The sequence below is a fragment of the Bidens hawaiensis genome, unplaced genomic scaffold (assembly GCF_021521415.1).
Source record: "Bidens hawaiensis isolate Kalapana, Puna unplaced genomic scaffold, B.hawaiensis_p1.1 tig00002306_1, whole genome shotgun sequence".
NCBI lineage: Eukaryota > Viridiplantae > Streptophyta > Magnoliopsida > Asterales > Asteraceae > Bidens > Bidens hawaiensis.
This window is the reverse complement of record NW_027491123.1, coordinates 324,912-337,075: the sequence shown is the minus strand read 5'-3', so window position 1 is coordinate 337,075 and position 12,164 is coordinate 324,912. Positions and strand designations below refer to the sequence as shown.

The following is a 12,164-nucleotide window of genomic DNA, read 5'->3' as shown; positions in this document are numbered from 1 at the left end:
ATCAAAGCATAATAAATAAAATATATATAGTAATTGACGAAAACATTTCCATAGTTATCATATCTCAAAGCTCTTATTATACCAAAATTTTACAAAGTTAAATAGCGTAAAATTATAAAAAGGAAATGATATTTATGAACATCTCATGTTTGGTCTAATTTTCATGATGGTCCAATTCAACACAAGAACTTATCACTATATTAATACCTAATTAAATAAAATGGTCAGACAGTAAAATAATCTGGGCTTAATTGTTATTTTGTGAAAACCAAATTAAAATTACGTTTGACAAGTTAAGCTCAGAAATTTAGGTTTACGACACTAGAAAAAACATGGATGTGCACTTGGGGTCATTGGGCCTAATACATTAGAAGTTTATTGAAAAAAATACGAGCTTGAGGGGATGCCTACGCTCCACCTAACCCAACACTAAATCCGCCCATGTTCCTAAGTAGTCTATGCCGATGATTTGCACACCATTGAATTATCAAGAATGGATATAACACTTGCCAAACTATTAAAGAGAGAATTTAACATGAAAGGCTTTAGGATGAAAAAAATAAAACAAGTGTCGTCAAAGTTTTCTCCATGTACAACATGCAGAAAGATAGAAAGAAGGAAAAACCGCGTCACACATTTAATTATTTCTTTTTCTCTTGATTAAAGTTCTATACTTTTTTCTACTAATTTTCTTAGTGTTACAATTGGACAAAATTAATTCGGTAATATACTAGCTTTTTTGTGGCTTGATATTCCTTTTAAATTTGAAGATGAACCATTATGACAAAATTGTAGAATTATATAAAACTTAAAACAAAGCACAACATTCAGCAAACCAAAATAAAGTTAAAAATCCGACTACAGTCTGGAAAACAAAGCCAACAAATAGAATGTTTTAAGAGAAGCTTGAGCTTTGTGGTGCAGCACCTCCATAACCACCTCCACCTCGGCCAAAACTGGGCCTTGAACCAGCACCCTGCAAATTTCAACAGATAAATTAGACAGCACCTTAAGAGTGACCAAACCGAATGAATAAAATTGTTTTAACACCAAAACTCTCCCACACACACTGATGACTCAAAAAGCAACAATACAAAGGCGTTTGGTGAAACTTTCATCACAATTTCCAACATGACACGAAAATAATCATGGATTGCAAAATCTAACATATTAAAAAAAATGAGCCAGCTACATATTAGATCAAATCTACAAACCCGTTTAACACATTTTTAAAAAAACCTAAGTCTCAAGTAAACCAAGATCGTTAAATATCTATCACGAAAAAAACACAAGACTATCAATTTATGTAAACCTTATTTCTATCATCATATCTGCATTTACAAGTAAAAAATAAGTTCTGTAGTGTAAAACAAAACCAATAATCAATGTAAGCATATTCATAAACAAAAACATTACCCTGTTAAAAGCAGGCTGATAATCAGCCGGAGCTCCGCCCTTTTCACCGCCGAATTCACCAGGAGGACCCCTCGGGCCACCACGATACCCATCCCTATCACCAAATCTAGGTCTATCCCCTTCAAATCTTGGTGGTCCACTGTATACACAAACAATGCACCAATTAAAACACAGAGCTTGATACAAAAAACAAGAGAAATTAACCATGTTTTGATGATTACCGAGGGCGGTCACCGGGAGGTCCACCCGTGGGGCGTCCAAGGGGCTTAGCAGACTTCTTAAGAGTTGCAGGAACAATGTCAGACGGAAGATTCAAATAAGTTCTCAAGAACTCAATACCGTCATTGGTGAGATACCAGTAGTAGTGCATCCAGGCAAAGGTCTCTTTCACATACTCCTTTGACTTGAAGCTCTGCATCAGCTTAATCACCTGCAAGTTTGGAACATCGATTTCCGGATGCTTCGCCAAATTGTAATCCTTCTTAGCAAAGCAAACTCCCTCTGTGTAAACATATCCACATCAAACAACAAAAGCATCAGTAATAAAAACCCCTGAAATACTGAAAAACTTTGTAAAACAAAACCACCTTTAAACATAATTTGTTTAAATTTATTACTTTCATTCTTTATATGTTATTAATCTTTTCAAATAAAACTAAACAAAAAATTTAAAAAAAAAACATACATGGCTCACAAAAATGCATACCTATAGCTCATAATAAATATAAACACACATATAGAACAAAAACCCTCTTTAATTGAGAAAGCCCCCATGTTACCAAACCTTTTATAACCAATGTTACACATAACATATTTCTAACACCATTTTGTTACACATAGTGTAACATTTAGTTAAAAAATAAACTTTTATACAGGAAGATAATGCTATACAATGCGCAATGGTTGATATGTTACGAATAACAGTATATGAACTTCAGCAAGCTGCTTACATTTTTCTATAATACGTTACAGCATTAACCTTAACTAAAAAAGTATATATATATATACACACACACCGACAGAGAGAGAGATATATAAAGAGAAATTGATGAGGACCTTGAAATAGGTACTTGGAAATGGCCTTGCGATTCTTATCGGGGATAATCTGAAAAATAGCATGAAATGAGCAAGTAAAAGTAAATAAGAATGGATTTAACAAATGAGAATCAAGCAGAAAGTTACCATGGTTGCTGCTGAGATCGGAGGAGATGAATGGAGCCGTTCGGTTCACAATTCGCGCAACATTGCAAACCCTAGAATTGATTTGGATATATAGTGCTAGTATTTTGGGCTGGCAAAGATAGTCCCTGGGCTTGTAAGCATCTATTTGCATATTAAGTCGATGGTGATGGGCTAATGGGTCCATCATCCTTGGTTAAAGCTAGACTAGAGGTGCATAAACCAGGTATTAGAAAACCTAAGTTTGGGTATTAGTAATACCCGGGTCGGGTTCGGGTCCGGGTATTGGGTTGAAAAACATTACCCTATGTACCGGGTCCGGGTCGGGTATTGAACCAGGTCTTCCATGCCCGGGTATTTGAATACCCTATTTCCGGGTCTTAAATAAACCATTTTTCTGCAACGACCTTCTGTTAACGGGCCTACTTCGTTTTTTTATCCTAACTCCATTTTTTTGCCTACAATCTTCAAAGTTCATTAAAACATATGCAAAAAACTAAACAAATGATATAAAAACACATATATTTTATGTGTTATAAATTGTTGTTTGGTATATCAAAAGGCGCTGCTCTAAATAAGTATTCATATCAAATATGCGCTTAAAATAAGATCCGTTGGATAGCGGCTATATGGGTAGCCAGCCACATAACCACTGTCAAGTGTCACACAGACAAATGTGTACAAACACTAACATCCGGATATGCAAAAAAATCCAGTTCGGGTATGGAAAAAACCTGGGTTTCGGGTATAACTAGAACCAGGTTTCAGGTATTATCGGGTTTATATTGGGAACGGGTTCGGGTTCGGGTTTTAGCATTAAAAGTCATATCCTATCCGTACCCTACGGGTAAGGTCGGGTTCAGGTATTAAAAACCGGGTTAAAAAAATCGGTTTCGGGTTTTTTTTTTGGGTCCGGTTCCGGTTTCGGGTTTTTTTTTTGCACCGCTAGTTAAAGCTAGACTAGAAGTGCATAAACCGGGTATTTTTATGGTCAACAAAAGTCAAAACCGGGTCGGATAGGTATAGTCATGTATTTGATTGGGTTTTTTCGAATAAGGTGGGTCGGTTTTTGACCGGGTATTGGTTGAACTGGTTCCAGTTCTAGAGAGAAACCCAAAATTTGGTCCGTACCCGCTGGTAAGATAGAGTCGGTTCCGGTTCCAGATAGGAACCGCCAAATTGGATTCGGAACTGTTTTTTTTATTCACCTCTGGTTAAAGCACTCTTTTTCATTCTTAAACTTTAAAAAATAATTAAAAGATACTGAGTTATTCTTAAATCTCATATTCTAAAATTTTTATATTGGTAAAGGTTGTGAGTGTAAGAAAAGCAAAAAAATAAGAAGGGTTAAATAGAGTTAGATATAGCGGATAAAATATGGGGATTTTTAAAAGATTTTATAAACTATAATTAAAATGTTTTTTAGTTAAAGTATAATTATAGAGACAGAGCAACCGTTTTAACGCTCTTATTACTTTTCATGACCCTTAAGAGTTAAGACTATACTTCATTAACTGCATATTTTCAGGAACCAGAACCAGGTAATAACCGTTTCTAGGTATGGTAAATAAAAGTCACGAACCAGATCGGGTAGGAACCAATTCGGATATAATCGAATATTTAACTGGATTTGCTAGGTTCATATTGGGTTTCGGGTCCGAGTTTTTTCCCACCTATATACTTCATTGAACGGTTGTGAAAACCTAATGTATGTGAGAAAAAAGGTAAAGTAAATTTGGGGAAAGAATGTTAGTTCAAATTGGGTTGAGACATGATCGAGATGAGTGATTTTGTGTTAGAGACTAGCGAGTATTCGAGAGATTGAGAGGTTAATTACATCATTAGGAGGGTTAAAATTGTTAATTAGCGGTGTCTAACATTTATATAGCCGTTTATAACCCTTAGAAAATAGTCATAATCTTTAAAATTAAATTTTAACGTTTGTAACCAGTTACCATAACATGTTAAAATTAACCAATTTCAGTCAATTAGTTTGTAATCGGTCCGAGTTCAAATATGTATAAGTGGTCCCTGATCATCAGTTTCAATCGATTATTAACGGGTTTCTCGTATCCCGAGTTCGGGTCGGTTTTCAGGTCCCTTTTATGATATGCTCCTAATCTATACAATCGAGATCCCAAAAGAATAATATAAAGCCCAAAACTGGGCCCACATTCGAAGCCTAGATCGAATATCAATATCCAAACATCCTCATGCAAACCATATTCATTCGTTCCGACCGATATTATTCACAAAACGCCTACGTTCTTCCATTTGCCGGCGAATAACTGATCGAAACATGGCTGATATCGTCGCCGGAGAGCCTGAGCACGAACCTACCACGTTTATCGATTCAGCTAAAGAGAAGATCACCGAGATTTTTGACCGAGACGATTCTTCCTCGTCATCGGATTCCGATGCCAAAACCAAAGACAAGAAGAGTTTTCCTGTTCCATCTAACAAAAACACGACATCATGGAAGGACAAACCTGTTAATACTCTCTTAGGAGGTGGTCAAGGTACACTAATTAATTAATTATCATTTTTTCTATTTGCATTTAGATTTGTAATTCATTCAGATCAATAAATGGATCACATTGTCAATTTGTCATATTCAGATTTGTTTATATTATTCATATGCTTCACTGAATTTAGGTTGGTTTTTTGTATATATGTAGTAGATATACCTTTGGTTCATTAATAATATATATGAGCTCGATCACTTGCATCCATTAATTGTTTTGAGCTTTTAAAATATCAAATTTGTGCTGAAAAGTTTTAGTGTTTAATTTTTATCTTATACGGGGTTGCCAAGTTGAGTTTAAACTTTAAAAGAGGCATCAGGGACCACCATCTGACGGTCAAATATATATGTACATGTATATGAATGCATATGAACATTCATAGTACTGGAGCCTCCGTCAACATCTCTGTAACTTAACTAAAAAACTTATATTTTTTTCTTTAACAGTTTTGTTTACTTTTCAAAAACTTCATCATCCAACTCTCCGTCTCTCTCTTATCTGTGTGTTAACTCAGACACTTATTTCATTAGAAAGTATAGATATAGAGGCTTCAATGTGAATGCTCTAATTAACAAGTATGTAAGTTAAAAGATAATTGACCGGACAATATGTATTTCAAAACCCAAAGATTAAACCCTTTTCCGGACATACGTCATGAGATATGATGCATTTGACATGGGAATTTTTTTTTTAATTTATATTTAATAATAGTTTCTTTTTTTCATTTTTTTCTTCATTTTAACCAAGTTTGTTTATGGCAGCTGCTGATATATTTCTATGGAGGAGCAAGAGGAAATCAATGGCTATTCTTGGTTTCGCAACTATAGTATGGGCGCTCTTCGAGATGATCGAATATCACTTGCTAAGTCTACTATGTCATCTTCTAATACTAGTGCTCGGAGGCCATTTCTTGTGGTCAAATACACTTAACCTCTTCTACAAGTAACGTTTGCTTAAACATGTCTACTTGTCTGCCCGTTTAACTCATTTATTACAGTGTGTTTAACACGTTTACAATTTGATTATAACCAGGTGTCCACAATTCCCACAAGTTGCAGTTGAAGAAGAAACGGCTCTGCAGGTGGCCTTGGTTCTTAGGCTTGAAATCAACAACGCTCTCGAGGTCCTTAGGGAAATCTCTGCTGGGAAAGATTTGAAGGAATTCTTAGCTGTATGCTCTATTTGATATCAATATTTCAATCCGTTATGCGTTACATTGGATATTGCTGGTTTGTGGATTGTTTACTGATCTAATCTCTTTGTTCATCAGGTAATTGCTGGTTTGTGGATTGTATCAATTGCAGGAAGCTGTTGTAGCCTCTTGACCTTGGTCTACATTTGTAAGAATCCTTTGCGAATTTTGTGTAGTAGATCTAGAGGTGGCCATTGTGACCTGTTAATTACTTTGGTCTGCATTGAGTTATATTTTATCAGATTGGGTACATACAAAAGTTCGGTGCGAAGCGTACGAAGGATACAGAAGAAAACGTGATGGCATTAATAGCGTAATGATTATTCACACTATACTTTTACAACTAGCGTAACAATAATTATGCTAGTTGTATTTGTGTATTTAAAGTAGTTAACAAATTGCCACCACGTGTTTTCCTGCTTCCCTTCGCACAGTTAATTTGCACGTAAATATTCATTTGTACTTGATCCAAACACATATTTTATCTTAAAAGTAAAAGTCACCCAAAGTATCATTTTAGCGCGTAAAACCACCCAAACCAATTTACTAAAAAAGAGAATTACCATTAGAAAATTTATTCTATGATCATGCCTTAACTTATTCCATATGTTTTTGATTTCCTGGTGTTGTACAGGCTTCGTTTTGTTGCACACTGTGCCGTTGTTATATGAGCGACACAAGGACAAGGCCGATGTTTGTCTGGAGAAAGCAGAAGCGGAATTCAAGAAACAATTTGATGTACTCCAGGAAAAGGTTTTAAGCAGGATTCCTAGTAGACAATCAAAAGACAAGAAGGTTGCATAGGAGCAATGGAGGTTGAGCCACATTTGACTAAAACAATGTCTTTCAAATCCTTTTATGTATTTCTTTTATGGTTAAAACTTGTATTAGAATTGATATGTAGATTCTGAACATTAATGTTATGCAAGTAGCAAGCTATGATTTTTACGCAATGTGGGTCGCTCACGTCTTTTGATTATAATAAAATGTAGTAGATTGTGTATGATTTAAATCATTCGATTATAATTACAAGTACAACTTCACAAGGCTTTGATTGAAGATAGTTCATGTAGATTTTTGTTTAGGGTCGAAAACCTTGCGCCCCATCCCTAAACAAAGCCAACCAGATTTGGAATCCGGTAACAATGATGCTGGTTTTCCCATGGGTTTTGGTTTTCCTTGGGTATATACTTCAAAACCATCATACTCTACATATTGTTATTTCGATATCATGCTATCGTGCCGTTATGCAATCTAATTTTGATTCCTTGTAATACTTCATTTTCTTGTAGCATGATATACATTTTCATTCCAACAAAGTTCTCCTATAGTCATCCGTACCGTTGACATTTTAGAGGTTTGAGATTTATTCACAAGCTGTATTGTTATTTTGGTGAGTGGTTGTCTCAAATAAACTGTATCATTCTCAGTCCTATCACGTTTCTACTGCTTTCCTACCAATCTACCATAACTTGTTGGAAGGCAAAAAGGCCACCTATCTAACACAGACTCTGTTTGTCTAATCACGTTGATTAGCAGAGTATTGATGTAACTCCATGACGTTTTAGCTAACAGCTTCTCCAAAGAGAAAAGACAAAATTGTGGTGTCGGTGGGTTGTCGAAAATATTTCTTATAATCTCACGCTAACAACCTCTATTATTATTGTTCCATATATGGCATGTAATTCTAACGCCATCCATATTCAATCTCAATCTATGTTTCCAATTACAATTTGGACCGATATCAAAAAAAGCTTGACCAGAAAAATCAGGTACAACCGCCATCTAGTGAGCTTCATCCACGTCACCATGTACATGACCTCAAGCAGATAACCCACTCTTGGGATATGCCCAAAGCTTGGACCAAAATTCATCATACGACTCTGAATCACTATCGCTCTCGCTTGAAGCATAATCACCATCTATATACTCAACAACCTGGGTAAAGAAAAAAACAATTTTCAATTTTGCATTCATCATTCCCATTATTCATACCAGTAAGCGCATAAAAGGAACTGGAAATGATCTAAATGAATTAGAAAACCCAAAACTACGGGTGAAGTTACCTGCGATGGAGATATTGGTTTGATATGGAGATATTTGCATTCCAGCTTAGAAGCAGTTTCAAAACTCATGTCTGTGACCCAGACGATTTCATGGCAGCGTGTGCACAGTCCCCTTGAATACGTAAGAAGCTTCTTTGATGAGAGGCCTGAAATCAAAACAAACCTAATCACTAAAATATAACACACAACAAAGTAATATTTCTATATAGTTTCTAAACTTGGCATGTAACATAGAATTCAAACGCGTACCATTATATGCAATCTTAAAATTAGTTCTCCAGTCAATGTTATTGCATGCAATGCTTTCTGTGGATTTGGAGCTTTCTGACTTCTCATGATCAGCCAATCCACCATGAAGTTTATCAATTTTGGAGAAATTATGAAATGTGTTGAAGAATGTGGTATGTATCAACTGCCATAGATGATTATCACTTGATGCAGCATTCCATGAGCTGCATATGAAATGCTCACATGTATTTAGCAGCATGTAGATTTTCATGGTGGAAACAAGTTGATTTCTAATTTTTTTTTTCTTTTATTTCACTCATAATTTTGTTAAAATTTATAATCACCCTAACTAATTTGCTTGGTTTACAAAGCTTGAGGTATGCGTCTAGTACAACCACATAAGCTTTGTTTACAGCCAAAAGTTGCATTTATCTCATCTGCTTTGCATATCAACAATTTACCAAGTAAACCTTTAATTACTCCTTCATCCCTTTGGTTGTGTTTACATATAAACCAGATATAAAAGAATAATAAAGGAAAAAAATACCGGCAAACTTGTGAAGCAGAAACTAAAGATTGTAAATCCAAGAAACGGAAGATGTGCACTAGAACATCTTGTGGAAGTTCAACTAAATCTGGATAAAGAACACAGAAAAAAAATTATGTAAGTTGAAACATGTATTATACACAATATGGACCGCCACAAGTTTTAATGCTTCATTATTTTAATTTAAAGTACAGAGAAAACCCGCATTTGTAAGTTTTAACTCTTTTATGAAACAAAGACACAAGGCACTTAAAGTGTTAAATTACTGTCCCTCTTGCATCATTTATGGTATCTGTTCATCTCAATAACAAGCGCATTATGATAATTCAAAGAGCAATCATACCATACAAACAGGTTAAAATCAAACGATCTGACAAGTGGTATCAGAGCAGGTTGTAAGTCAACCACTGATTTTGACTCAAATCCTCTTTGTAGAAACGTGACCCAAGATTCAAGCTAAGAGAAGAGACAACTGAAGATAACACAACAGGATCTGCCAATGAAGCTGGAGTACTATTGGAGACAGAAACTAACATTGAAGCTATATGAATTATGAAGTCAGCAACTACTGAATGAAGTTGTGGCTTCATTGTTAGTTTCATATGTTTAGGGAAAGCTACTAATTGAAAGGAAGCAATACAATGAGGAATATGAAACTATCAGATGGCCCAATAGTGAATCAGAAGTATGTCTTCACTTGCTTAGACTATATAGCATTATTTACATGTTTTTATCAACAAATAGGAGATTAGTGTAAGCATGAGTATCACGCCTTTCCAAGAAATGAGAATAACTGAAACTGCAGCAACAGATCTGCTGCTGTTGACTTATGTTTGGCCACACACAAACACAAACAACGCAGCAAACAAAAAAAAATGAAGGAACACAAGATTCACATGGTTCGGTTTAAACCGATACCCATCCACGGCTACAACTAGCAAGACAATCTTATTACTTTGGAGGTGATGAGAATTACAGTTAAATAGGGGGGGTATATACTATATATAGGCTAAACAACTAAAGTTTTCCTATTATTAAAACTTGGGCCAAAGATACATGGGCAACTTGCCAAAAAAATAAAATTTTGGGGTGAGAATAAGATTAGGATTAGCGCCAGCTGCCTTTTTCTCATATCAGTCGCCACACGCTTAACCTATTGGGTCTCAAACTATTGTATAGATATTTTTGATGAAAATTGTAATCGAATACATGTAATCCGGCATGAAGACGTAAGCTGCAATGCAACTTAGTGTTGACAAATAGTTGCCACTGCTCAAAGTTGCTACTCTCAAGACTATATTAAAGCCAAAAGCCTACCAAGAAACTATATTCAGGTGGTTCTTTATATTAAAATCCATGATGATTGACGATAATTTATTCTTACATTTTGTATTTCGCTGATCTATCTCACACTTATCTGCTCAACCCAAATTTGATACATTTTATGCTTACACATTTAGCTCAATCATAGACACCGGTCACCGTAATTTGAAGAACAATCATATGAATAATACAAAGAGAATGAAATCAAACAAAACAAAAACCAACCTTCATCGCAGCGGGCTTTGGAACACCTCTTGTGAGCAACCATGGCTTGCTTAAACTCGGTGACAGCCAGAGTTTTCTTCTGCTTAGGCAATGCTGACCCAGCAGCCTGAACAAGAGCATTGACTGCTGAAATGGCGGACTGCGTTTGCATCCTGAATCAATCAGTAAATTGATAATTGCTCTATGATTAATACCACTTTGTGGGAAGATCGGAACAAAATGATGATATTGTACCTGGGAAGAAGGCGAAAGGCGGTGAGGAGGTCTTGGAAGACAACGGATTGCAAAGATTTGGGGAATTTGGAATACGAGAGTTTGAGAATGAAAGCGAGTTCTCTGCAGGCTGACGAGTAATTGCAGCTTCGAGCAAGGGGTTGTTGGAGCCCTAATTTTTGGTATCTATCCATCGCACCTTCCATTGAAAACAGTTTCAATCGTATGAAATTGAAATTGACTCGGATATTTTTCTCAGTCACATTTGCTGTGAACAGCGTGACATTATCAGTAAACCGTTTGTACCCAGCCTGAGGTGTCTGAATGGGCAACGAGGGTTAATCCAATGGCAAAATGTCATCCGTACTCCACATCATCTCCTGATTTGAAGGAAACTCAAGGTCCGCTGCAATAAAACCCGATTGAAACTAGATTCATTTAAGACCTTGCAATCTTTAGCCTAAGTCTTCACTTTCCCTTCAATAGCAGTTAAACTAAATATTGTGTTTGGATATAAAAATAACTAAATATTATATTCTAAGGGATTGAACTCTTGATCTTCTATTCTATACCCTAATCATCTTATCACCAAATCAAAATAGGAATGACTCGTGATAATTACAAAGGTATATTTTTCATCACACATGTTGTGTTATGGTTTATATTATAGTTCCGCTCTTTATTCTATTTGTTTATATCTTTTGCTATTATTCTGACCGAACTTTAATTAGGCTCTCGTAGAAAGTGAAGACAAAAGTTCAAGTGTTGGGTAGAAGCTAGAGCATGGTGATAGCACACTTTTGTTAAAACGTGGCTACTTTTTTTGTTTTAAAAAGCAATTTTTATTAAAAACAGTATAAAGAACAGTGAGTCACCGAAATAAAACAAAAAGATTTACAAGCCATGAAATCAATCTCCCCAAGCTAATGATTATTTTTTAAATCTATTGCTGAACCACAAAAATCCAAATATGTTGATGCCTTCCATAATTAATCTTGGGAGGTGTATTTTTTGAGAAGTTGGTGGAGATTGTTTCTAGCTAACCATCCAAATACATAAGTAAACAACCAACACAATACACTGAATAACTATCGAATGAAGATCACCTTTGTGATTCGAGTTGTGGAGCACGAGCAAATCTAAAGCCCGGCTACTTGGTTATTAGTTGGTGACTAATGCATCTTAAAGTGTTTTGGATAATTATAACGACAATAAATATAACTAACTAATGCTAAATAAATATATTGGCT

At 35.4% G+C, this 12,164-nt stretch overlaps 3 protein-coding genes across 3 annotated transcripts; 1 reads left to right on the top strand and 2 right to left on the bottom strand.

Annotated features, from left to right (window-relative positions):
• Positions 1-818: 818 nt before the first annotated feature.
• On the bottom strand, positions 819-2,699 carry LOC143615467 (small ribosomal subunit protein eS10z-like). The gene is made up of 5 exons (XM_077088589.1): positions 2,599-2,699; positions 2,473-2,521; positions 1,638-1,917; positions 1,417-1,555; positions 819-976 (listed from the first exon to the last, which is right to left on the bottom strand). Exons 1-5 carry the CDS (start codon positions 2,599-2,601, stop codon positions 896-898), a joined length of 552 nt encoding a protein of 183 aa, XP_076944704.1. The 5' UTR covers positions 2,602-2,699; the 3' UTR covers positions 819-895.
• A 2,195-nt stretch (positions 2,700-4,894) lies between these two features.
• Positions 4,895-7,116, top strand: LOC143614847 (reticulon-like protein B5). Its single transcript, XM_077088171.1, has 5 exons — positions 4,895-5,114; positions 5,882-6,062; positions 6,153-6,291; positions 6,391-6,460; positions 6,947-7,116. Exons 1-5 carry the CDS (start codon positions 4,895-4,897, stop codon positions 7,114-7,116), a joined length of 780 nt encoding a protein of 259 aa, XP_076944286.1.
• A 914-nt stretch (positions 7,117-8,030) lies between these two features.
• On the bottom strand, positions 8,031-11,120 carry LOC143615456 (F-box protein At5g52880-like). The gene is made up of 6 exons (XM_077088581.1): positions 10,936-11,120; positions 10,702-10,853; positions 9,154-9,241; positions 8,628-8,830; positions 8,379-8,524; positions 8,031-8,250 (listed from the first exon to the last, which is right to left on the bottom strand). Exons 1-6 carry the CDS (start codon positions 11,118-11,120, stop codon positions 8,134-8,136), a joined length of 891 nt encoding a protein of 296 aa, XP_076944696.1. The 3' UTR covers positions 8,031-8,133.
• Between the last annotated feature and the right edge of the window lie 1,044 nt (positions 11,121-12,164).